Raw genomic sequence first — 25,285 nt, forward strand, 5'->3', positions numbered from 1 at the left:
TGGGAAAAACTTTATTTTTTTAATATCAACAAAAAGCCACTGAAGTGTTTGCCCTTCTGTGTTCCACAGCGAGTGTTGATTGATTTTCCCCCCTTTTTTTCTATTTTATCCCCTCTATCTCACACCTTTGTGCTGCTATTGCTGACTTTAACTCTTTCTGACATGACAAAATGACACACCTGAGTTTTTCTAACCCTCAAATAGGAAAAAAATGCATGTCCTTGTTTGATATTTTATTGTGTTTTGAAAAAAGTACATTCGTGCATCATACTCTATTCCCCACTGTGTTCATCCACAATCCTGACAAGCTGTAGCATTTCGCAAAACATCAAATCAAGTGACATATTAGCAGCTGATAGACACTGCCTCCTGTCAAGGTAACGTTCGGATTTCCTTTGGGCTCATCCATAAAATGCATCACAGTCGCAGTCAGGCATTGCTCTATTTTGATGACATAAACACAGTCAAAAACAAGCTTTTCGAACTGCTTAAAAAAGATGAAAGACACAGAGATAAAAAGAGTTCCCAAACGTGTTTCTGTAAGTAACACTCAAATAAAAAGTGACAAATAAATCACAATCTTCCCCGTCTTTGATTCTGACTCTAATATTGACGTAGTCTGCTCCCGCTGCCTCTCCAGAGTCTAAGTCTGCTGCCTTCTGCTTTTCATCATTAAATCATAGCTAGGCAGTTCTGAGAAACATCTGCATTCTGCCACATCCACAATAAAGCCTGCGCAGTCACTCGCTCACTTTTTAGCTTACCACAAGCACACGAGCGCACAAAGAAAAAACACAAAGATACATAAATCTAAGTCACATCTGACCCATTTCCCAAATTGCAAGCTTGGGAAAGCGGGCATGTATGTGAGTGCATGAGAGTGCGTGTTTGTATTGTCTATCAGCACTGTGCTCTCTCTTTTTCATTTACAGAGCACAAGCTTAGCATGTGATTATTAGCGCAGTCCATCATTTTGACTCTTTCTAGCCTAACTGATCTTATAAAGATTTATGGATCCTGTACATAGATTGCATGTTTGTTTATCCGTTTACTGTCTAACTGACATTAGGGATTTTTTTCCCCACCAAAAAACATAAATCTAGTCTAGTCATACAGCATGCTTGTCACCAGACTCACACTCTCACCTGTCATCTTTCACAGATGACAAAAGCTGTGACAAACTCCTTCTTGCTTGTGCCCCCAAAGTCCAATTTGTTTGATTTTCATCTGCCAACACTTCCCTAATAAACTAAATCTCATCCCACTTTCATAAGTTATCATGAATACTGCTCCTCCATTGTGTGTGCTTGTTTGAAATGAAAAAAAGAAAGATACTAGTGCTTTACTCTATATTTTTGAGTAAGCTACCATATTTATGACATGTAGCAATCTAACATAAAAACATAATAAAGTCAAGAATCTTAAAAAAAACTGTATATACAACTGTGAAAAAATATAGTTGCAAGTCCGATGAACTGATAAGTATATTAAAGTTTCTTAATAAATTTGAAAGGCCCAGGATGGATTCGAACACAGGACTTTGCACTAACCTTCCTGCATATTGGTCACTAGCTGACTTAAAAAACAAATAAACAAGTGGCGCCCCCTTGTGAAATAGTGGAAACTCAATGTTTGATTTGGCTGATTTTTACACCACATGGTGCTTCCTGACACAAACCCCCCAAGGGATTTGTGTCGCCTCCCACAATCAAACTAAGGATCTTTCATTTAATTAGGCAAATTTGGAAACCACTACACTTACTGTAATATATATGTTATTAGATACAGATAGAGGGAAATCCCACTTTTTCAAATGTTAAATACACTCACAATGTATATCAGCCAATAAAAAAACAGAATACTTGGTTACATGATGACCAATCTCTACACAATAACTAATAAGAATTCATTAATACTTAAATAAAAAAGACTGAAATGAGTAAATGTGTATGAGTAGTCAGTGACATAAACACATGAAATGACTGACGTTGCCATTAGGATAGAGGGATAGATTGATGCATGCTATAAAGTAAAACAATGTGACTGAACATTTTTTTGTCTCTGAAAAGAGCAGGAAAATCTCTAAACTAAAAAGATCTGACCTGAAAAGGCTTCTTCAGAAGGGTGAAATTTCATTTATAATTAATGTCATCTAACTCTACCTGGGGCTAGATTTGGACATCTTAGACTCATCTACTTTTATTTTCCTCTCCGAACTGCAGCTCTTTCTTTTCTGTAGGAGGTTTCACTCCCCTCTCCCCATACATCTACCTCTCCCTTTTCATCCTAACCTTGGTATGCTGTTAAAGAACCTGACTTGGCTGAGTGAGAACTGTGAGACAGTTGTAACTCAACCAGCTTCCCTATGCACCTCAAGCTGAGCTGAAGAAACCTGTGCAACTGCCACAGAGCATTAGCTACAAAGTTAACCACTACTGACTCACTCATCGGCTCTACCCTCTGCCGACATCCAAATCCATAAAATGAGAGACACAGCAATTCTTCTCTATGTGTGTCTCCTGCATCAGGATGAAGGATTTGACACTCAGAGACAGTTAACTACAGAGCAGAGCAGGCTAGGCCCTGAGCACTGAATGGGGAATCTTGATGTGTTTATGAGTTACAGTCCATGTGATCTCGCTGCTACACTCAGCTGTAGAGAGTGAAGTCGGTGTTCGGTGGTACTGCGCTGATAAAATGAATGACGGATACTAAAAAAAACCCCAATCCAAATCAAGTAAAACATGTTAATGGTCCATTAAAACCACCGATTTATTTTGTAGGGAAATATAGAATTATCACAATGTACACTATAATTCATAATAACCTACAACCCTATTACTTGTCATGAAATCCTATTTGTGAGTCCATTACATCAAATAGGTGAAAGCACACGTTTGTTTAGTTGGATCTGTGTTTATCCTGTGGAAATAATGGCTATTTACACAGCCATGATTATCCAGCTTTTAGAGATCAAATGTAAATCAATGCAGTGCAGTCTGGTTGACTGGCAACTGGTAATTTAAATTTCACAATGGTTCCTTGGTTTCGTTAGGTTATATAATTAATAACCTATATACATATATAACATAAAACATTTAATATAATTTTTGCACAGTCAGTTCATCAATTCCAGCATATTAATTGAAAATAATAGCCATAAAGTTTAACAACATTATGTTCTGAGAATGTAATTTCTGCTTCCAATACGATAAATTGCACTGAAACAAATTCAATCTTTATTTCTTAATCTCAGTTTTAATGAATAGAATACATGATTAGATAAACAGTCAAGTAGAGTTTGGTTGGAAAGATTCCTCCATCTTATCAGGTCAGCGAAAAGGTAACTCTAACCAAACTGGTGACGCGCCACAAAGTTTTACAATATAACGAGAAGCTTGTCTGATAATGCAGCTTAAATGGAATCTGAAGGGATAGCTGCTGTTTAAACAAAGCACAACAGTAAAAGGCTATTACACAGTTTCGTAATCAGACTTGGGTTTTTTTAAGTTATGGTCTGAGTTGAAAAACCTTTGCTGAATTTTATGCCACACCAAGAAAACCTTTTTCCAGAGAGAGAAGGACATTTTGTAATCTCTGTTCGTGTTAAAACACTTGAGAAGGTAACTTGTAACCTCTCCCAAAAGCAGCAGATGTTCATGCCACTTGGTAATGGAAAGAAAGTGATAACGGAAGGGATGTTTGATACTGAAGCACCATGGCAAGGTGTTGACAGCGCCACCAAATATCCTTATCGACACCCTGCACTTGCGGTACGTGTCAGCCGTTATGGTGCTACATGGGCCTACACACTAGACATATTGGGGCTTGTATACACTAAGATGTTACACGTCTAACATGTTTACTGAAAACGCTTCAAAATGTTTCCAAAGTGTGTGCTCTGGCTATAAAATATAGATGTGAATAGTGAATTATGATATTCAGTGTACTTTGGAGCTTAGTTTTACCTCTAAGCAGATGGTGGATTTCTGTACCTACATGCTTTCAGTGGATTCAGGTGAGTACAAGTTACAGAAAATTGGAACTACAGTAACTTTTTGTTCTTTTATCTGACAGGAATTCACAGTACAGACATATCATTAAGCTCTAGCCATAATAATTAATTTTATGGCCAATGATGTTACTAACAATAATTCTGATGCAGCTAATCATCTGAAAAAAAAAAATCACCCAGACCCTTTTTCCATTTGTTTTGTTGCCAAGCAGCCAGTAATTTCCATCCAACCGTTCCTAGTGAAAGCAAGGTGCCAGCATAATGCATAGTGGTGGATAGTGTATGTCGCAGTGCATAATTTGTTTTTGTTTGTATGTTATCGCCTGCCTGTTTGCATTTTGGGGGAGAGTGTGACAAAAAAGGAGCAGTTCTCAGTTTCTCTGCTATGTTTTGCATTTCTTTCTCAGAAGGAAAACCATTCAGCTGCTGCTTTATGCATACATACATTTGTATATGGGGTGGGTAGATAAAAATTAATGCTGATCTTGAAGGAGATAATTTGTTTTCCTTTCCTGAGGTATGATCTAACACTGATAGAGAATAATTATCATTTTACAGTTCAGCAAGCAGCAGCATTAGCCTGAGTATACCTCTCACTTACGCCTCTCACTGTTTTTTGCAAATTTTCTATATATATATTACTATTTTATGTTCAGATTCTTTGGGCTATTTTCTTCTCAGGTCTGATCTCCCCTGTTAACAAAAGACATATATATAAAAAAAAGAAAAAAAGAAACATGAATACAGATGAACAACGCTCAAATAAAAAAAAAAACTAATATTACAGCATATAACAGTATATTTTAAAAACTCTTCTATTTAGGGGTCCAGATAAATGGGCAGAACTCATTATCAACATGATATAGTTGTTCTACGTTTGACTGAGCTTATCACAATAAGATGAAACATTGCTATACTATATAATTGCACATGGCAACCCAAAGTTGGGTAAGCAGTTAAGAAAAACGAACAGATGGAAATTGGCTCATCAGGATCAATGACCCGCAGCTCCAACTATGACCAGTAATTTAAGATTGTTCCACAGGCACAGCCTGTTCCTAGAAACTGTGGTTCAATATAAATCATGCAAAAATGAATCAAGCCACCAATTCTCTGTCAGTTTCCCCCACTTTTGGTGGTATAAGCAGTCTTGATGAACCTAAGCAGTTCAACGGGGCACAGGACTGTTGCCATGGCAACTCATTCTGATCATGTTTTTAAAAAATGGCTGTGAGCGTAAAGGAGATTATTGTTAATATGCTCCTCATTGGTCAAATGTAAATAACTAGAGTTTTCCATACACGTTCCTTGGCCCCCAGCATGACTGCTACTGTGCTTTAACACTGATATACAATCCTTTGCGCTTTATCTTTATAGCTGGAAATGCCCCCTGGTGTGAAATTTCTGGTTTGATCAGTAGAGTAAGTTGTTGTTTCTTGGTTTGACAGTTGGCTGTAAACAGAAAATATCTGCTATGCTGCTAAGTTCTGAACAATATCAACTGTACAGAAAGCACCACGGTCTCTGCTGTCAGTTCAGCTGCGTCTCCTCACCAAATCTGGCAAGATACAGAGTTAATGTGCAGCAGGGGCGCTGTTGACTTACACCACCAGTAAAATATGGGTGACTCTGAACAACTCTTTTTGAAACTAAACAAGCCTAACCAAGACAGGTCTGTAACTTTAGAATCCCAATAACATCACTAAATGGATGCCAGAGTTCTTGTACTGGGTACCCGGTGGATCTACTGTTACCAGATGTGAGATGACTGTCTGAAATCAATAAATATGTATTGCATTCTATCAGCACCAAGTTTACTTTCTTCCTCCTTTCTTCTTTAGTCATCTTTCTTTTTCTCTCTGCGTGTTTTCCTGACCTGCTCAGTGGCAGCTTCTGTACTCTAAGTACTTACACCAACAGCCTAAGGCAGGATGCCCTGATTTCCCATAGAGGGAAAATGGCTTGCCTGTGATGGCAGTGTCTTTTATATGGGTGCTGAGGTTGTGGCAGTAGATAGTTGTACTTAACAGCTGATCTTCTCTAGCCACTATGCCCACTGACTATAGCTTTTTCCAGCAATAGGGTAGCATTCTTGTTTCTGAGAAGAATTTTAAGCAATAAACAAGCACAAGGAGACATTTAGTCATGTTAACGATCGCTGAACACTGAAATTACATGCGTCCTATAGTACTTTTTGGATTTTTTTATTTGTTTGTTGGCAGATTTAAAAGAAAAGTAAAGCTAATCTAAGAAAAGGCTGCTTCAAACATTTATCCAACCATTATTTAAAGAAACTATTAAAATAAGGAATCACAATATCAATTATAGACTATGACAAAGAAAAAAGGTGACAGATTGACCGGATCTCAATTATTCATGTAATTTTATGTTATTACAAAGTAAAACAGCCCATTTGAATCCTGCCACCTAAGGCTGAGAATCAGACTAGAGATATGCAGCATTCCCGGTGAAGACTGCAGGCTTGTCACATACCCCTATTATACAGAGGTGTCATTCCTTCAGTAATAATTTCAGTTTGGCACAAATATGTGTTTTGCAAGGCATGGATACGCACCCAAAATATTATTTGCTGTTGAAGAATATCCTCGAGCAATAACTTATTACACATCTAGTAAGAAAATCCCTAGAGAGAGAAAAACAAAGATGTCTGGAAGTTACATAAGCTGTAGCACAAGCTCAGCTGTTTTCGTAAAGATGGGTACCTCCGTTCCCTATCCATATAAAAGAAAACTAAATGGCATAGACTAAGAAAAACTAGTACATAAGTGTTTATAAATTAGCATGTGCTCACTTGGGATTCTCTTACAACTTGGCAAATAATAATCCAACTGAGACACAGCACTGCCATCAGAGAAAAAAAAGAAAGAGAAAAAAAGCAAAGTATATTGGCTTTTCCCTCTCATCATCTCTTGTTACCAGTTTATGACAGAAGTGCAAGGGGAGAAAGACAATATTGGTGTGAGGAAAATGGAGATGACAGACAGGACCAAGAGAAAAAAAAATGATGTAGAGTGAAAATCCCAATATTAGTTTAAAGAGACAGCTGCAATATTCAAACAATCATTCACAAGCACTGGCTCCAATGGCTCACTGGCAGCGTGTAAACAAACTTAATGTCTACAGCCTGTATCACCATGAATCTCATAACCCGTCTTGGCCCTGAAGCCTTTTCTCAGCCTCCCCCATGAGTCCGGCAGCTTATCACATAAACGATTATTGACTGCTGTGCAACTCATCAATATGATCAGTGCAGTTTTACATATGGTAAGCCAGGCAACTTCATCATTGTAAGTCAGTAGAGGCAGGACGCTTGAGAAGCAATAGTGCTACACTAGCTTCTACAATAAGATGCATTTCTTTAAATTGAACGTGGGCTATACTGGATTACCGTAAATGAGAATATTCTGTTGAAAGCGTATTGATTTATCTCATCATGTCTTCCTAGATGTATCTGTTAGGACAAATTAAAGGTAAAAGTGAGGGCAGAGCAATTAAGAATTAAGAGCGAATTGCTGCAAAACGAAAGCTCACGTACCGCAGTTGTTTGATGGTGCACTGTATTGGTACATAAAATGGTGCCTCAGGTCTTGCAGCTGAGCCAAAACAACTTAATGGATTAATTGGAAACCAACAGAGATAATTAGGCCTTTGGGGTTGTATGATTCCACCCCTCGTCGACTGTTGCCTCAGAACTGTGATGTAGTGCGTTCCTGCTGTGTAATCGAGATAATTAGCAAGAATGTTGTGTCACTGTCCAAAGATTAGCAAAAGGGAAAGGCCAAACCAGGCTCATTAAAATGTGGTTCCAACTTAGACAGACTTGATAGGATTTCTTTACTGACAGAGGTTACGTCTGGTTTTCGTTTACCTTATTTATGTCCTGAAGGAAGAGAGAGATATAAAAAGATAATTTTTATTTCATCTCGTGAAAAGTGTTGTTCTCTTCATGAACAGACACCACAATTAGTGGAAATGATCCAGCCTGGCACCCATTAACTAGCGTGCACATGAATACAAAGACACTTTTAAAAAAAATTGGAGAATGATGCACACTATCTTCATATATGTTTGTCTTGATGAAAAATTACTAGGGATAGGTAGCTGTTAGCTGAGACTAACTGAGCCAGGGCTTCAGTTGTTTACTGTGCTCCTATTATTGGATGCCAAGGTGTCCTTCTGTGAGGCTGACAGGCACTGAGTAGTAGGCCAAATTGATTGGTCTGCTCTTGCCCACCAAAAGGACCTGAACTCAATTTGCTTGTGATGGCTTCAATTTCCTGGCTGGACAAAATCCCCCCACTCCTCTCTCCCTTGCTCTCTCTCTCTCAGCATCCCTTCCTCGCTCAAGAGCTGTCATTTAATTTCATTACTCAACAGGGGAGGTTCATGCCCTGTCACAGTTTCTGTCTTTTGTCCCTTGTTCTGTTCATACGACGCTTACCATCATTTGCCGGAAAGAAAGGCTTGTTTTTAAGACGCCGGTCGTTTGAGTTTTTTCCTAGAATAGTATAATTTGCAGTTTTTGCCTGGCAACATCCGTACCGAACCTCAGTACACTCTGTTTTCATTAAAGGAGGGTTGGGGGCTTGATTATTCTTCTGCCCTGTAGATGAGAAAGAGGCAAGAGAGCACATTTTCAAGAAAAGCTCCTTTTTAGGGTGTCAAAAGATGAAAGCAAAGACATAATACAGAAAGTAAAGTCCACATAAACATGCTGCCTGGCTCCATTTGGGTGTGGCGTCTGAAATAAGTGGAAGACTCTGGTGGAGAGATATTTTACAGATCGGTTTTGTGTCATTATTCATGCCAGTATTAAGCTGGTTATTCAAGAATAAGTCATCAAAGGTAGGACTAATTTAGGTCTTGCTTTACAAAGCTTATTTTCTTCCGCAACATTTCTCAGGAGCAAAGACCCAATTTGCTTCTCCCAACATACTCTAGCAACATTTCGTAAACTAATTTCCGATGCACATAATACCCACACGGTCAACGGCTGATTAGAAAGAAAACAGGATCTAACACTGGAGTTAAGCAGAGGTCTTTGATGTGATTACCTTACATGTTTTGGCCCTGCTTTTGTTGCTTTAAGATAAACATGCAGAGCCACTCAGCATATGCCAGCTTATGTCAAGATGAAAGATTTTACAAGCCATTATCAGAGACCTGCAGATTGTTCTGAGGGTATTAGCTGGCCTCAGAAATGTGCTACAACTGCAAAGATCTTGCCCTGATTTCAGAAACTGTGGATGAGGGGTCAGCCTCTCAGCACTTTTAGATGATCTCAGTGACTGGCAGGAGATTAAGGGTTGGCAAAATGGGAGGTCTTAAAGATAGCCAACAACGTAGTTTATAATATAACATTTAAAAAAAAAAAAAAAGAGTCCTGACACATACACAGAATATTCTATCAGGAATCCAAAAAAAGCCAAGAGGAATTTGCAACATCCCTCTATCATTTTCTCTTGCTTTTACTCCCCTTTATCTCAGAGGATATGCTCTCTTCTGGGTGTATTTACCAGCGGTCTTACAAGCGTTTACCTCCAGGAAACAAGCGGCTGATCTTGCTCATATTTTACAATGATTCATCTTGCTCAGTATCAACCACGAGGCATAAATGCGATACAACCAAATTAAGGCCGCTCAGCCAGACAAACAAGCTGGGGAATTTCAAACCTATGCCTTTTTTTTCCATCTTGCTTTGTGAGTCAGTCCAATTTATTGCTATATTAAGACAGATTTCTTGTTGTTGTTTCATGTTATACCTGTTTACCATATACTGTGTGTGTATATTTATATATAAAAAACAAGTAGTTATATACAAAAGAAGATTTTTACAGGGCTCTATGCAGTCTTTGGAAAAACTAAATATACCCCATGATTTAGTAGCTTGAAGTCTCCTACATGATTGTGGCACACTCTTCTTTACAAAGTTGCTTGAGTTCATTGCAATTTGCATGCATTTGTTTATGCACAGCCACAATCCTGGCACATGATTTCCATCAGGTTGAAGTCTGGGCTTGACTGGGCCATTTTTTTCTTTTCCAGCCATTCTGTTGTAGATTTGCTTTTATGCAAGGGATCATCATTCTGTTGCTTGACCCAGTTTCAGGTGCTTGCCTGTTGATTGTATTGAACTGCAAGAAGTTGCAGTGAACCAACCGGTTGCCCACCCTCAAATTCTGGGCGGCCACTTTTGATCGCAAGGCAATTGCACAGGCTGCCTAGTGAGAGGTAACCTGTCTCCTACCAATTGCAGTCAGACTTGGACTGCAGACTGATAGCAAACTGAGTCAATCAATTTATCACCATCTTTATGCACCCAAGTCCCTCTGAAGATGGCTACCAACGGCTGTTTTGGAAACTATCATTTAAAAGACAACAGCATGTTTCATTACTCACAGTCACAATCATTTTTTGTAAGTGTTTGTAAAACTTTCTTTAACTTTCATATAAATTAATAGTTTTAACAATATAACTATACATACTGACTGGACACTGGAAGCAAATGACTGAGTATTTCAGAATCTTTTCTAGGTCTATGTTTTAAGCATTTGTGGCTGGTATTGTCTTCACCTTGTGTGTCTGACTGTCTGTTTGCCTGCCTGTTTGTTTGCTTTCCTGTGTGTCATCATCAAATGTTGTACCGGACACACCTACTGTGTGAACTACCACAAAGGCAGTTTTCAGCGCAGCACTTTGTCTGTTTGCGAACAGATTTTGCCAATACAATAGTTCTGTAACAATGCAAGCTACAGTCACGAAACTTTGATGACTGGTCAATTTATTGAACTCATATTCTATTCTGAGCTGTTTGATCAGCTAAAGCAAAGATGATTTTTGCAGAAAAAAGTGTGTTTACTTTGTACAGACATGCTATGCCCTGCCATCAGCTGAGGTGTCTGCTCTGACTTTCTTCAAGTGAATCAAAAAAACCCAGAGGGGAAAACCCAGAAGTCTGGCCATTGTGTGCGGGGAACAAAGGAGAAAGCACCTTGTAACTGCAACAAAGGAAAAAAGCATGTTGGACACTTATAGGTATACTTAGCTTCAAGGAAATTGCACGTATATATGCTAAGAAATTGCACTGATGCACCAAAAAATACTCTTTTCTTGTGATTCTCTATATCCATTTGTTCCACATGGTGAAATGAGAGTTTTCATTATCTTATCGATCCCATTATCAGCCTGAGATAAATATACTCTGTGATTTTGTAGAGGATAAGGGTAATTTCCCTGTTCACTAATAATGTTTCATTATTGTCTTTCTTGAAACAAATTAGTAAATCCACCCATTAAAGTCTTACAATAGCGCTGCAGTTAAACTTAATTATGTGTTGTATTGAGTAAAAAACACATGGAAATATTTAACATATATACAAATGAATTAAATTCTGTTACTGTATATCACTTTATTTTAAGTCCATTTGAGAGTAGGATTGCTTTAAAAATAATTATGAGTTTACTTGGGAAAAAATACATGTAGTACATCGAGCACATCACAGCTACGCACTTACAGTAATTCATAATCTTATTACTCTCTTTATCATGTAGGTTAAAATATATTAAAGTAGTATAAGGTTTTAGAGGAAATTACCATATCCATCCAGTTTGATTAAAAATATAATAAACAGTTAGCAACTCTCTTATATATAATTTCATTTGTAATCTGGAAGTTTCTTACTGTGAAAAGGAAGCCTTTTTCTTGTCACTGTTGACAAGTGTTTGCTCAAAGGGGGTCATGTGATCTTTAGGATTTCTTTTTAATATTGTAGGCTGTTTACCTTACAGTATAAAATGCCTTGAGGTGATTGTTGTTGTGATTTGAATTGAACTGAATTAAGTAAAGGTTTAATTTTTTTTTTGTTTGTTTTTTTACATTTAGTCTACCTTTTAAGGTAAATGCATAGCAGAATTTCATTACCGTCACTGCACTATCTGACCACTATGTTAAACTATTAGCAATTTAGCATTAAAAAATGGATATGGCTTATATAACGCTAACATTGAGCAGCAGATCTTGACTTTTAGCAAAGGTTTTCCAGCAGACACTGTGGAAATCATGTGCAAGTTACTATAAGAAAGGAACCAAAAATGTTCAGATGAATCGAGAAGACTTTCTCCTGAGACAGAATAAAATAGTGTGAAGCGCTGTCTCTCTGTAGCAACAAGCCAGTTTCCTTCTCCTGTCTCTTTTTGAAGGGTAGTGATGTGTATAATACTTCTCACCCTGAAAGGTTTGGTGGTAGAAAGAAATAACTGAAGTAGAGGGAAATACAAAGTGAAGCTGGCAAAGCTGCTTGGTAGCAGAAGGGGAGTAGTTCACTTCAGATGAGCTGACCTTCAGAAGCAATGGGCACACAGGTTCAGGACGTGCAGGTCAGAGAATAAAAGAAAAGAGGCCTCCCAAAGAAGCCGTTACACCATCCCCACTGGTATGTGTTTATATATACATACTATATATATATATATATATATTTATATATACATACTATATATATATATATATATATATATATATATATACATACACTCTGTGTAGTATTGACTTTCTGTCAGGGTGCTGTTGTGATGCAGCCAGTTAAATTGCATTCTAAAACAAGATAGATTGTACTGCGCACACAGCTGTGCCAAGCAGATAAATCAATTAAAGTGACCTGATCTGACAAGTAGCCTTGTCCTCAGACAGGCTTAATATCAAAACACACATCCATGAAACTCATGCCTATCTCTGTCTCTTACCATGAAACCTTTCTCCTGAGATACTCAGATAAAAGACAGGTTGACAATGGTTCAAGAGGACAAACCAGCATATAATTACACTTTGGCAAAGATATGATACAATCTCTTTATTTCTCTTAAGTAGATGAATATTTTAATACGAATTTTCATCAAATGGTAGTCAGATGCCTGACCTGGAAGTCATTTTAATATGGCCAAATTAAAAAAAAAAATCCCACAAGGAATTTTTCGTTTGAGGATTTTCTTTTAATAAGGGTCTGAAACCAAACGACAGCTACATCTTGATGGAAGTAAAAACTTCGGTCACGTCAAGACAATTCATTCTTTTTTTCAGTTAGACATTATATTTTGGACATTTGGTAGTTCGAATATCGAATGTGCAGAAAAAAACACAATATTGCTGTCCATGTTCTCAATACCAATTCTAACTACTAAAATGATCTACTCAACAGATTCCCATTTACATTATGGTTTGTTAAGGTGAAACGACAGCAGAGAAACAGGCCACTTCCTTTCTAATATGATTGTACTCACAAAAAGGCGATGCACTTTGTACTGTATGAAATGCGCCTTGCTTATTTTTTGTGTATGTGAAAAAGGAACCTAGTATTTTTATAACAATGAAATGTGGGATGTGATGACACCTCGGCAATGCTTATATATGAATGTCATTCGGCTTTTCACTGTTGTCCGTATCTGTATTCTTACAATATGTCCCAGTGGGTAAACACTGCATGTTATATGTAATATAAATGCAAAAATCTATGGACAATAAAAACTTTTCTGTAGAGATGTCGGTGGTATTTACAATGCTGTGCAAAAGTCTTGAGACACCCTTCTTTTCTTTATATTTTGCTGGAAGAAAAGGAAATAGGTAGAGTCATTTTTTGAAACACACAAACATAAATGAAAATACAGTACAAATGGGGGGAAAGAGTTTGCACAGTTATAATGAGTTTAAAAGTTAATATTTATGCTGTTAGAAGCTGTTAGAACTCTCTTAGGCAAACTTTCATGAAATTTTGTAAGTACTGTAGTCTTCAAGAATAGTTCTCCAGGCTTCTTGAAGGACATTTTAAGGCTCTATTGGATGTTGGCTGGCTTCTGTTATCATTCACTATCATCAGGATGATCCCAGACAGCTTTAATAATGTTGATGTATGTTCATATTTGGATTCTTCACTCCATAAGACCTGTTTCCACTGATGTTCACTCCAGTTCTTGTGTAATTTGGTATACCTTAACTTTTACTCCCCATTTTTCTTCCTTAAGAATGGTTTCTTGACAGTCAGCCATTAACCGAGACCATCTTTGCTGATGTTTTTTAATGAACAGTAGATCATGTCCTGGGTTACTGATCATCTAGACAGTTTTTAGGTCTGCCACTTCTTCTTTGGTCCTCACATTTTTTTAAGGACACACTGCACATCATGCCAATATATGGATTTTTTGGGGTTTAATAGCTGGGAATCACCTGGTTGGTGCAAAAATATTATTTTTTGCCTGTCTTTGTTATTTTTTCCATTTTAATAGATTCAGATAAAGAAATGGGAACAAATTATGTTTTTGCAGTAGGATGCTAGTGTCCAGAGATATCATTTGAAATGGGTTACCTATCACCTTTAGGCACCACTGGTACATTCCTTAAGTTAGGTGCTTTTTTTCATGCCCGAATGATTCATAAGTCAGTGTTGAGTGTCTTAACCAATGGAATCAGGCCAGTTCAGTCAAGGATTGGACTACAAAAGAAAAAAGACCTCCAGAAAACCAGAAAGGGTAGCTCTTTGAAAGCAAAATAAATTTAGTTCATGTAAAGACAATCTTAAAAAAAAAAGGGTTTTGGACTAACCTCCAACCAAGCCTTTCTCGGACTGAGAAAAAAAGCCATTCTATGCAGTGTAGAGGACAGCTCAGAGGATTTTTATCCTTAACTCATCAGCAGCTTTCATCTTGAGGGTCGGTTTCTAAGTATCAATCATCTCAGTGCTCCAGCCTCCAAAAAGTCTTGTTAATCAGAAAATCTATTGCATACACATCAAAGAGATTTTTAGAAAAGCTGTCTTCCAGGCATGGCTTTTTCAAACTGTATTACCACTGAAGATACAAATGGATTTACATTGCACCTTAACATGACAAAAGTACGCTGAAACCCAAGGTGAACACAATTACAGGCACAACTGATATAGCTAATTAATACACATAGAGAGAGGTCTGGGTCTTTAATCATCTCAAGTATACGCTCTCTTTTATCAAGCCGCAGATGGAGTAAAATCGCAAAGTTCCTAAAATGCTATTTGTCTCAAGTAGATCAAAAAAAAGTTTAATTTTTAATCATTTGTCTTGGGAAATAATGTTGTGCTTTATTCAAATAGTACAGCTGTGGACTGTGATCTGTTTCCGAATATCCAATGGCAAAATCACTTAGAGAATTAAGCAAACAAAGGGAAAAACTCAAGGAGATAAAGGGAAAAGACAAAAGAGGGGAAAAAAAAAATACCAGGACAGATTAGAAAGGGGAGAGGGAGAGAAGTCAAGTGTGAAAAAAAAGAAACAAATGAAATTCCAATATATGGCAAAATATGTACTAAAGGAGCCTGTAAGTATGAGTGTATTCCTTTGTTTTCTACAGCGCTGACTGGTTGGCTATCATGATAACCCTTCACAGCAGCTGTCAGCTGATGAAGTACAGCATGAAGAGGGAGAGTGAGGGAGAGCGAAAGATGCAACACACTTACTCTATCGGTCTATCAATATCTCCCTGTATCTCTGTCTCTTTTCATTCCTGTCTATCTCAATTCAGTTTGAATCTGCTTCACTGGCACGACAGGGGAAGAATTCATTGAACGCTATAAGGATCATACAAAATGTCTAGACAAATAATGGACGTTCATAAATGATGGATACTGAATAAATAATTGAAGATATTCTATCACCACCAATGAAACATTTGAATTGAGCAGTTCATAAATCAGTTCAATATATTCAATGTAATTTGGCTCCAAACAACAGAAGGCAATGGGAGAGAAAAGCTTTACAAACTTCTTCTACATTTGACATGTATTTAGTGATATTTTGAAGCAAATTGTGCTATTTTTTTTCTAATGCCCAGTAACACTTTAAAACATTAGTAACACTTTACATCTTTAGTCGGCGGCTGAGATATTGAGGCGTGTACTGTTCATATTATATAAAGAAGTGAGGGTCTCTTTTTACGTCTTCAGAGTGATAAAAGAAGCAGAGTCCGTTTCTTGGTCAAGAATGCCTTTCTGTACTTTCATCTGGCAAATCCACGGCAACTACATCTCTCTTGGTCTCTCCCTCTCCATCTGCTTCTCTCACTCACCCTTTCAACAAGCCTCGTGGCCTTTTATAACAAATTAGTGGTGTTTTTGATGTGAGCTTGACAGGTCCTGCTTGTTCAGAAAACTAGAGATGACAGAATGTTTAGGCTTAACTCCACTATACGGCTCACAATTTTTTGTTTCCTTTGCATCAAAACTCAACATTGCGCAAAAATGTTGTTATGTTCAGTAAAGTGATTTATTAATCAATTTAACAAAGAGTGGTAGGTTCATTATACCACACAGAGGTGAGTGTAGAAGACTTTAGCCCAGGAAAATTCTTGTTACTTCATACAAAAGAAGAAGTTTTAAACTGCTCAAACAAACGATAATGTTTTCTTTCTAAGCCAATAAGAAACTACATCGCTGCAGAGACACAAAATTATAAAAGGACTTGGGACTGGCTCAGAAAAGCATAATGTGACATCCCTATCAATGAGTAAAGTTAATGCAATAAAGCCATTCAAATCATGCCTTTCCTTAGTATTTTTCACAAGCAGAAATATCGCACAAGCTTTGATGTTTACTTAAAGGATTCCTCTCATGTCTTGTAACTCGGGTGTTGATTCCAATTTGAATGTATTTTTCAGATGTTATACTTTTTCGGTGAAAGTATACCTGCACAGTCCTTTCCCTGTCTTCACAGTGTCTACATTTTCTATTTAAATGCTCTCTTTTTGATCAGCAGCCAAACTCTCAATATCCACAGAGTAAATGTCACGTTCCCCACTTGGATATTCACAAACAAATTCTACTACATGACAACCCCCCCACCCCCCCACCCCCCACCCCACCCCCGAGAGATACATGGATGCAGGCTAACTTCACGACCATGAGGAGTGATGGAACAAAAACATTCCCATTCATTTCTGAGAGGATGGGGTAAATGATTTCAATGACACTCACAAACTGGGCATTTAGCTAACACTTAACCCCCAACTCATCTCGAGAGGTTTCGTCCCATCTCTCTCTTTCTCAACAGCTGTAAAGCATTGGTTTTAGCTCATGTTACCGCCTTTGCTCTGGCTTCCCAGGGTATCCAACCTTTAGGGCTATCTGTCTCTGTGTTTCAGGCTCCATCTTCATCTGTCTGTCTCTTGATCTGTCTCTGTTCTCTCCTTCTCTCCTTGCCAACACATACACAACCACACACAAATTCTCAAGCACTTACCCTCATGATCCGGTAATGCGAGTCTAGCACTTGTACTCCAATTATTCTCCTGTACTTGTTCTTGAAAGGGTTCTTGCCTCTCTCTTAGCTAAAGAATGTCATGCCCCCTGTGATTTCTGCTGGACCCTCAGAGGCCTTCCAGTGTTCATCTCTTCAAGCTCATCCATTTTCAAATGCACATTTCAATGCTATTTGACCTGAAATTGATTCAACACGTAGTTTAGCATAGAGTAGATGTTTCAGTCTAAATGTGTGAGCCCTAATCAGTTATAGACTCACAACTGAACACTGCCAACCAGCACTATAAGATTCCCCTGTTTGTCTCTACAAAACGTAAAATTACATAATACATAATTTTTTGTATTTTATTCCTTTATGCTATCATTTCTGCAACAGCTACCGTACGTTGGAAATATTAGTAAAGTGAAGCACAAATGAAGGACAATGTGTGTTAAAAAATTACTCTGAGAGTGTAGATGTGTGTTAGACACACCCTTTCAATATCTACCATGCACCAAAAAGTGTACTTTCTATTCCCTCACTCTATTTAAATTATAACCCAGCATCACACGAACACTTTTTCCCCCAGTGGTGTTAGTGGTCAATCTCCACGTAATCTTTGCAAAGATTTTCCTGTTGGAAAATGACACTTTTATGCAATCCATAACAAGCAGATTTTCTCTGACCTAAAATAGAGTTAATCCTCACACGAGGTCAATAAAGAGAATATAGTCATAGGGATATCGTCTCTCTGTATCGTTGTTGTCAGACTAAATACAGTTCGCGGTCATATTCGCAGCATTAGCACTGCAGTTGTTTTGTTATGTAAGTCCTTTCAGAAGGCTCGCAGAAAAGTGGCACGTTCTGATATCATGAATAAACTAAAGCTCCATGCAGCTGAACATTAGGCTGCCAGGGAAAACTGAGAGCATTGGTACTAACTTTCAGCAGTGTAGAGATAGCTGCACAGAGATAATCTGCCCCATCTCGCTTGTGCATTTGAGGAATAATCTCCATCTTTCATTGTAAAGTGTCATCAAGAGCTTAAAACCAGCCCCATAACCGTGGAGACGCGCAGTGGTATCGAGACATCTTAGAATGACAGCCATATAGTATAAGCTCTTGGGGCAGTACGGGATTAATGGCATCTTTGCAGCAATGGGATGGCCATATGCTTGGACATTTGGTGAACGTACAAGCATGCTCACACACTTTATACCAGGAACTGCTAACAGCCGAAGTGACACAAGGTCCAGCTTTGACGTGTCTCCCTTCCTTCTGTCGGTCAGTTTTGTTAAATTCCCAAATTAATCCACGAGGCCACAAAGAGTGACTGTAACTTTGAAATTTAGCATACTCCACTTTCTAATTTTACATTTAGACCAAACCTACTCGACTAAGTGTATACATTTAATGTCTGCAAAGTTCAGAGATGAAACGCTTCAAAACTTAGTGCCGTACCGTCTCCCGCAGTAGCTTCTTTCACTCTCTCTTAATCTCTTTGTCTGTCTGTCTTCTCTTTCACTGGTGCCCTCTAAAAACCGGTCGTCAGCATAAGTGGCCTGACCTCTATAGTTCTGCAGGAGCAAGAAGATCTAGGGGATGTAAAAAGGAAATCTGGCCGGATATGACAGAGATGTGGGATTTTCAATGGTCACTTAAGCTAAAGGCTAATCTCATTACTCAGTAGAGACCACATACTGTATCACTAGAATGCATGGGACTGAAGAGATAGTGACTAAAGTGAAATTCATAAAGCAATTTTCTATTTTGGTGTACAACATCTGCCAGTGATGACTGATAAGATTTCCCAATTTGCTCGACTGAAAGAAAACAAAATTGAATTTGTGAGAGACTGAGTTCAGTTCTTTCTTGTTTGTGATGCAGGATTGAGAGGTCATGTACTTTTAAGTTTTATCCTAGTAATGTTTTAACATCTTGTTTACATATTCTTAAAATATATTCAAGTTAGGCTTCTTTAAAGAAATAAAAAAAGCTAAAATGGGTAACAGCTTTCTCCAACCTTTGAAATGGTTCAATCAGGGGTGAAAGTCTCAAACATAAAGTCTACAGTGGGTCTCACTTCAACAGAAAGTCCCTGATCGGATGTGAGTCACATCTGTTTGCTGTTTCCTTTCATACTAATTAAAGATATTTGTATTTTTCAGGGTGTGTGAGAGAAAGAGACAGAGTGGGTTAGTTGAGAAGGCAAACAAACAGAGATCAAAATTGAACACTGGGCTTAATTTCCATGTCCTTTTCATTCCCCAGGGGGCACACAGTCACTGCACTCAGCAAACTCCAGCCCCCGTTTCCCCAGATGCTTTGCTTGGCTTTTAAAGACACACTACAAAGACATCCTACCTGCTTTCCAGCACCACAAGGGGGAAACATTGTCCATCAACTCTACACTCTCACTACAAGCCGCTCTTTTTTTCCTCTTTTTTTCCTTGTAATTTGTGGGATTGTATGTTTGTCTCTCACCCCACTCCCAAACTCTCTCTGTAACGTAATCAATACGTTCCATCCCTGTCAATCTAAAACTTAAAACTCACTTACATCAAAGCCCAGCATCCATCATACATCTCAAGGTCACAGATGGACCGAGGATGAGGGGCTGAGATAAATGTGTGTGTGTTTTCCTGTAAATGTCTGTGCAGACAGAGATAGAGAGAGAGAAAAGAGAGACAGAGACAGGGACGAAAGATAGAATGTGTGTGTGTGTGTGTGTGTGTGTGCGTGTGTGTTGGAGAAAGACACAGTCAGACACAGAAACAGTGACAGAGACAAAGGCGGAGACGGTGGTGGGGGGCGACTAATGGAGGAGTTGTACAGAGCTCAGCACCACCCTAAGAGCCTCTGTAAGCCAGACTGAGTCGTGCTCTGAAATTAGCTGATTTTTCACTGTGAGCACTGCACATTATCTGGGTGGGGAATGGGGAGAGGAGTCGAGCAGAGGAGCACTGAGAGAGGAGGTGGGGGTCGGCGTTTAACTTAACAAGATTAATATGTTTGCCTCATCTCTCTGGATTTTATTTCCTTCTCCTTGCAGGGCCCTTGTCAAATCTCTTTGGACAGGCTCACACATGACGCTGGAAGGAGACCTGAAGGACACTCTGCAGAGTGTCAAGAAAAAGGAAGAGCATCCATTTTGCGACTTTGTGATTAACATTGGCGTAAACGTATGTCAAAGCACGGCCGGCGTTCTCCTGTTGATTTCCATTAACTTCCTGCACCAGTCGCTTGCCTCAGATACCTTCATTTCTGCCCTATACATTAACCTTTAAAGTGAAATGGACAGTCGGCTGCACGTCGCATGTGTTTCCCGTGTTTATGGGGTGTGGATACTCGCACAGATGTTCAGTGGTTACCTAGATTAGCGAGCGGTAATGAAATCAAATCTTAGCCCCAAAAGAAAAAAAAACGGAAACATGCTCATTTGGACTATATATCCATAATGATTATGTTAAGAATAACCGTGTATGCAGACAGAGTATTTCTCTGAGGAGATTAAAGAATAGGTATGATGAGATTAAGGAAAGGGATGAAGCGATTAAGACTGACTACTTTAAAATGATTATGAAAGGCTTAGAAGGGTAGGTCGCATACAGCATATTAGAGAGACACAGAGAGAGGCAGGACACAGAGCGCAGAGTTTTTGATCCATGGAAACAACAAAGACGAGCATGCTGTGCTTGTTATATCCTTATGTCAATGGCATTTTTAACAGTGCTCCTTGATATTACTGGGGAGAAAGAAAGAACAGAAGAGGGAAAACAAAAAGGATAGAAACAAGGCGTATGCACTCCCACATGACCTAGGAGAAACAATGACAATCAAATGGCCTGCAGCAGACCTTCCCCTTCCTCTCTCTCCCTCTGTCTCTTGCTCGCTCTCTCTCCTTTTCTGTGTACTTTGATGTACAAAATAGCCCCAATCCATAAACAGCACCATTACTTTCACTGCCTACCTACAGTGCTCTCGCTCTGTGTTTCTTCTTTCTTTTTCCCATCACCTCTTACTCTCTCTCTCACTCTCTCTCTCACACACACACACACACATGCACACACACAAACACACACTTTCCATTCACTCTCAAGCTACTTTCAAGGTATATTTTGCCAGAGGCTTTTTTCTTGTGGTCATGGGTAATATGGAACGGGGTAGAAAATTGTGGGCCGACGCTCGCAATCAGATACTACAGGTTGAAAAATTACGTATGACTGACAGCGACATATAACAATTTTTCACACCTTTTCCATTGTATCAGCCTACCTCTCTTTATTGTTCTATCATTCTGTCAAGCCTTTCACACCTGACTGGAAAGTAGCAGATATATGAAATTCTGATCAAATTGCCTTGGTTGAACAATGGTTCATCCGCCGTAATTCATCTTTCTGCGAATTAAATTGGTTACCCGTGTTATTTACTTATTCCGCTATATTCATCATGTGTTATTTTCCTTGTCACCGTGTTCCGATAATGGATGGGTAGTTGACCTTTGCGACTGCAAGAGCTAATGACCTATGTTTACGTTCGGCACAAGAACAGACACACTGCTGCTGAGATGTGGCATATAACACAAGCAAAAGTTATGGGGTCGTATTGAGGATGGATGGACGGGAAAAGAAGGAGAGTGTTTTGTCATATGAACAAATCAGCAAATGTGATTTACAGTTTTTCTCAAATGTTAAAACACAAAAGCCAATCCTGTAACCCAAATGACCAGTAGTCTAAACACATTTACTAAATGTAGCCACCATATTCCAGTACCATAAACACATGTCACATGAAGACACAATTCACAAAACACAACCCTCTGTACTCATAAATCTAAACACATTTTTCCTTGCTAAAACACATGTTGCAAAACAACTCTGCTCATATTCTCAAATGAAAGCCCATGTGATGCAAAATGCTTGCCACAGTCACCAATCTTTGAACACAGGGAACACACCTGGCGTCAGTCACTACACACAACGACTCAAAATTGAAGACACCTGTTGCTAATGATGTGACCCCACCTATAAAAGCATAGTTTGGTGAAGATGCCAAACAATCACAATGGATGAAGGCATTCGAGCGTGCAGAAGGAGAAGAGCTGCAGGCCAAAGAGGAAGAGGGGTTGAGATCAGAGGAGGAAGAGGTGAAGGCCTAAGAAGAAGAGGAGTTCGGAGTAGAGGAGGAAGAGAAGGAGGCCAACAAGAGAGAGGAGAAGGTCCAGGTGGGAGAAGAAGACAACCTCGCACCATCATAACAGATGATATGCGAGCAACAGTAATTGATCATGTCATTGGCCATGGCATGACAATGGCTGAAGCGGGACGAAGAGTACATCCAAACCTGAGTAGGTTCACCGTGGCCACCATTATCAAGGCATTTAGACAACACAACAGGTATAGTACGCTATTGCTTTCTTTGTCACACTACAGTTTTACAGGCCTGTGAAAGTGGTCTGTTACTTTACATGTAGTTTTACATATAAATCAGTCAATTGACAACACATGTTTCTTTCTTTAGAGCTGAAAGGATGCCACATAGAGGTGGGAGGGTTGCCATATTCACGGCGGCACAAGAAACCCTCATTGCAGATATGGTCCGTGAGAACAACTGCATTAGACTCCGAGAGATCAGAGACAAAGTCATTGCAGATAATGTAAACTTTGAGAACATTGATGCTGTCAGCGTGTCCACAATAGACCGAGTTCTCCGGCGCCAACAGATGAGGATGAAACAGGTCTACAGGGTTCCCTTTGAGCGCAACTCTGCGCGACACATAGAACAACGTTATGAGTATGTGCAAGTACGTATACATCCATGTCCACAGTACAGTTAGTGGACATACTGTGTTGCTTAGTGGCCTACATTACTTCTGGACAATACTGTGCTACCTGATTGACCGTTCTGAACACCTGTACGCTTTTCCATGTTCACAGAGGATAATGCAGTTGGACGCGATGGCCAGACCCCATGAGTACCTCTTCCTGGATGAGGCTGGCTTCAACCTCCAGAAACGAAGGCGAAGAGGCCGTAACATCATTGGCCAAAGAGCCATCACTGAGGTTCCTGGCCAACGGGGGGGTAATATTACTCTTTGTGCAGCTATGGGTACGGAGGGGCTTGTCCACCGGCATGCTGTCCTTGGGTCTTACAACACCCAACGTCTCCTCACCTTCCTAGAGGAGCTAAAAGACATCCTCCTGGACCGTCAACAACACCATCCTAGGCTAGCACATCACATGTATGTGATCATTTGGGACAACGTCCGCTTCCACAAAATACACCAAATCAGAGAGTGGTTCACCACCAACAGTGACCACTTTTTAAACGTCTGTCTGCCACCCTACTCCCCTTTCCTGAACCCTATAGAGGAGTTCTTCTCATCATGGAGATGGAAGGTGTATGACAGACAGCCATACACAAGAGAGAACCTCGTACGGGCAATGGAGCTGGCCTGTGCTGACATCCCAGTGGAGGCCTTCCAGGGATGGATTCGCCATTGCAGGGCGTTTTTCCCGCGGTGCCTAGCAAGGGACAATATAGCCTGTGATGTGGATGAGGTGATGTGGCCCAATGCAGCTCGGCGACATGATGCCGCACAGTGACTGTGTAATACTGTAAAAAGACCGTGTAGACAATAAAAAAGACTTCACACCCTGATCATGTTTCCGAGAGTACTGTTGTGTGCGATAGATTCTGTTTTTGCATTGAGTTGTGTTACAGTAGTGTACGTACATGCAGGATGTTTTTATAGATTTATAGTCTTCATGTGAAACTCACAAATCTAAATGCCTAATCCTCTGCAGGGTTCTATGACGATCCATTACTGTACAGTTTATAAAAATATGCATTGGCAGTTATGAACCAAAGAACCTTCTCACAAATTGAGCATTGTGTTTTCAATTGTTTTGCTGTAGTGTGTAATGCTGTGTATAGTGTTTACAGTTTTGACAGCTTCGAGCTGCTCTCTTGGTGTGGGAGTTTGAGTTTTGCAGTGGGAAGGTGTGGTTGTGTTTATGTAGCTTTAGAGAAGGGTGTTGTGTTTGGACATTGGGGGACCTGGTGGTAACGTTTGTGACATGTGTTTTAGCATTTGAGAAAAACTGTAAATTGCTTTTTCTGTTATCCAAAACTGAATGACTTTACCTTTAATGACTGTGATTTAGCATTTCTATTCTATGCTAAAGTTTAGGAAATGGTTTACAAGCTACGAATAAGGGGTTTTGTGTGTCTGTGTGTGTATTTGTCAAGGACTAACTCCTAAGCGGCGCGTGTTACTTTAAAATAAGAAGACGGGTAGGTATTTTACATGACCTTTCATCTTTTAAACGACTACCTGTGCATCTCTTTAGCTTTATTCTAACATCCGTATTTTTATAGCGATGCTTGACGAGAGCTAAGTGTTTATACCCCGATGCGGAAGAGATGCAGCAACTCACCTGCTTTTAATGTGCATATGCTAAACGGCTTCTTGAACAAAAGAATGAACAAAACCTGCTGATTTCACATAACCAGCATTAGAAGACACCATGGAAACATTGCAAATGCTTGACCTTAAGACCACACATATAATAATAAACAGAACTGACACCAATTAAAGCATAGCCTTGATAGAAATGAACTGTGACACATCACAATGAGAAAGCTTGAATCAAGATTTACCTTTTGAACTAATGCTCTTGAAAGAAGCTTACTTTAACCGTAGCTGTTTACATTATAAAATGATGCTTTGTGCATGGCTGACAGGCCAGCCAGTCAGGTATTTAGGTAGCTAGCTGACATTTCATTAGTGGCAATTGTTAGTGAATAAAGCTTTCATGTTTAATGGTGTCCTTCTGCAGATCTGTGGTTATATTTGGCAGCAACTTAATTGAGCTTATTGTGTGTACTTTTTAAAAGCTTGCGCCTCGTGAGGAAAATCCACTGTGTGAAAGATAAAAGAAAGAGAGCAGAATCTATTATAAATACTAAAATTATTAATTATGTTGAAGCAAACTG

The 25,285-nt window shown here is 39.1% G+C and overlaps 2 protein-coding genes across 5 annotated transcripts in view; one reads left to right on the forward strand and one right to left on the reverse strand.

Moving 5' to 3' along the window:
* Positions 1-25,285, reverse strand: part of pcdh9 (protocadherin 9) — a 188,817-nt gene that overhangs the window by 61,091 nt on the left and 102,441 nt on the right. The gene's annotated exons all lie outside the window — the stretch shown is intronic.
* LOC146393906 (uncharacterized) lies at positions 22,749-24,098 on the forward strand. The gene is made up of 2 exons (XM_084924549.1): positions 22,749-23,090; positions 23,224-24,098. Exons 1-2 carry the CDS (start codon positions 22,818-22,820, stop codon positions 23,890-23,892), a joined length of 942 nt encoding a protein of 313 aa, XP_084780675.1. The 5' UTR covers positions 22,749-22,817; the 3' UTR covers positions 23,893-24,098.

Source organism: Perissodus microlepis, chromosome 1 (assembly GCF_051167445.1).
Source record: "Perissodus microlepis isolate ML-2025 ecotype Zambia chromosome 1, ASM5116744v1, whole genome shotgun sequence".
In the NCBI taxonomy this organism is placed as follows: Eukaryota; Metazoa; Chordata; class Actinopteri; order Cichliformes; family Cichlidae; genus Perissodus; species Perissodus microlepis.

Excerpts from the sequence above, each read along its gene's own strand:
- LOC146393906 (XM_084924549.1), top strand. The coding sequence starts at position 22,818 with ATGCCACATAGAGGTGGGAGGGTTGCCATATTCACGGCGGCACAAGAA. Across the intron at positions 23,091-23,223 it reads AACGTTATGAGTATGTGCAA|AGGATAATGCAGTTGGACGC; the intron begins GTACGTATACAT and ends CCATGTTCACAG.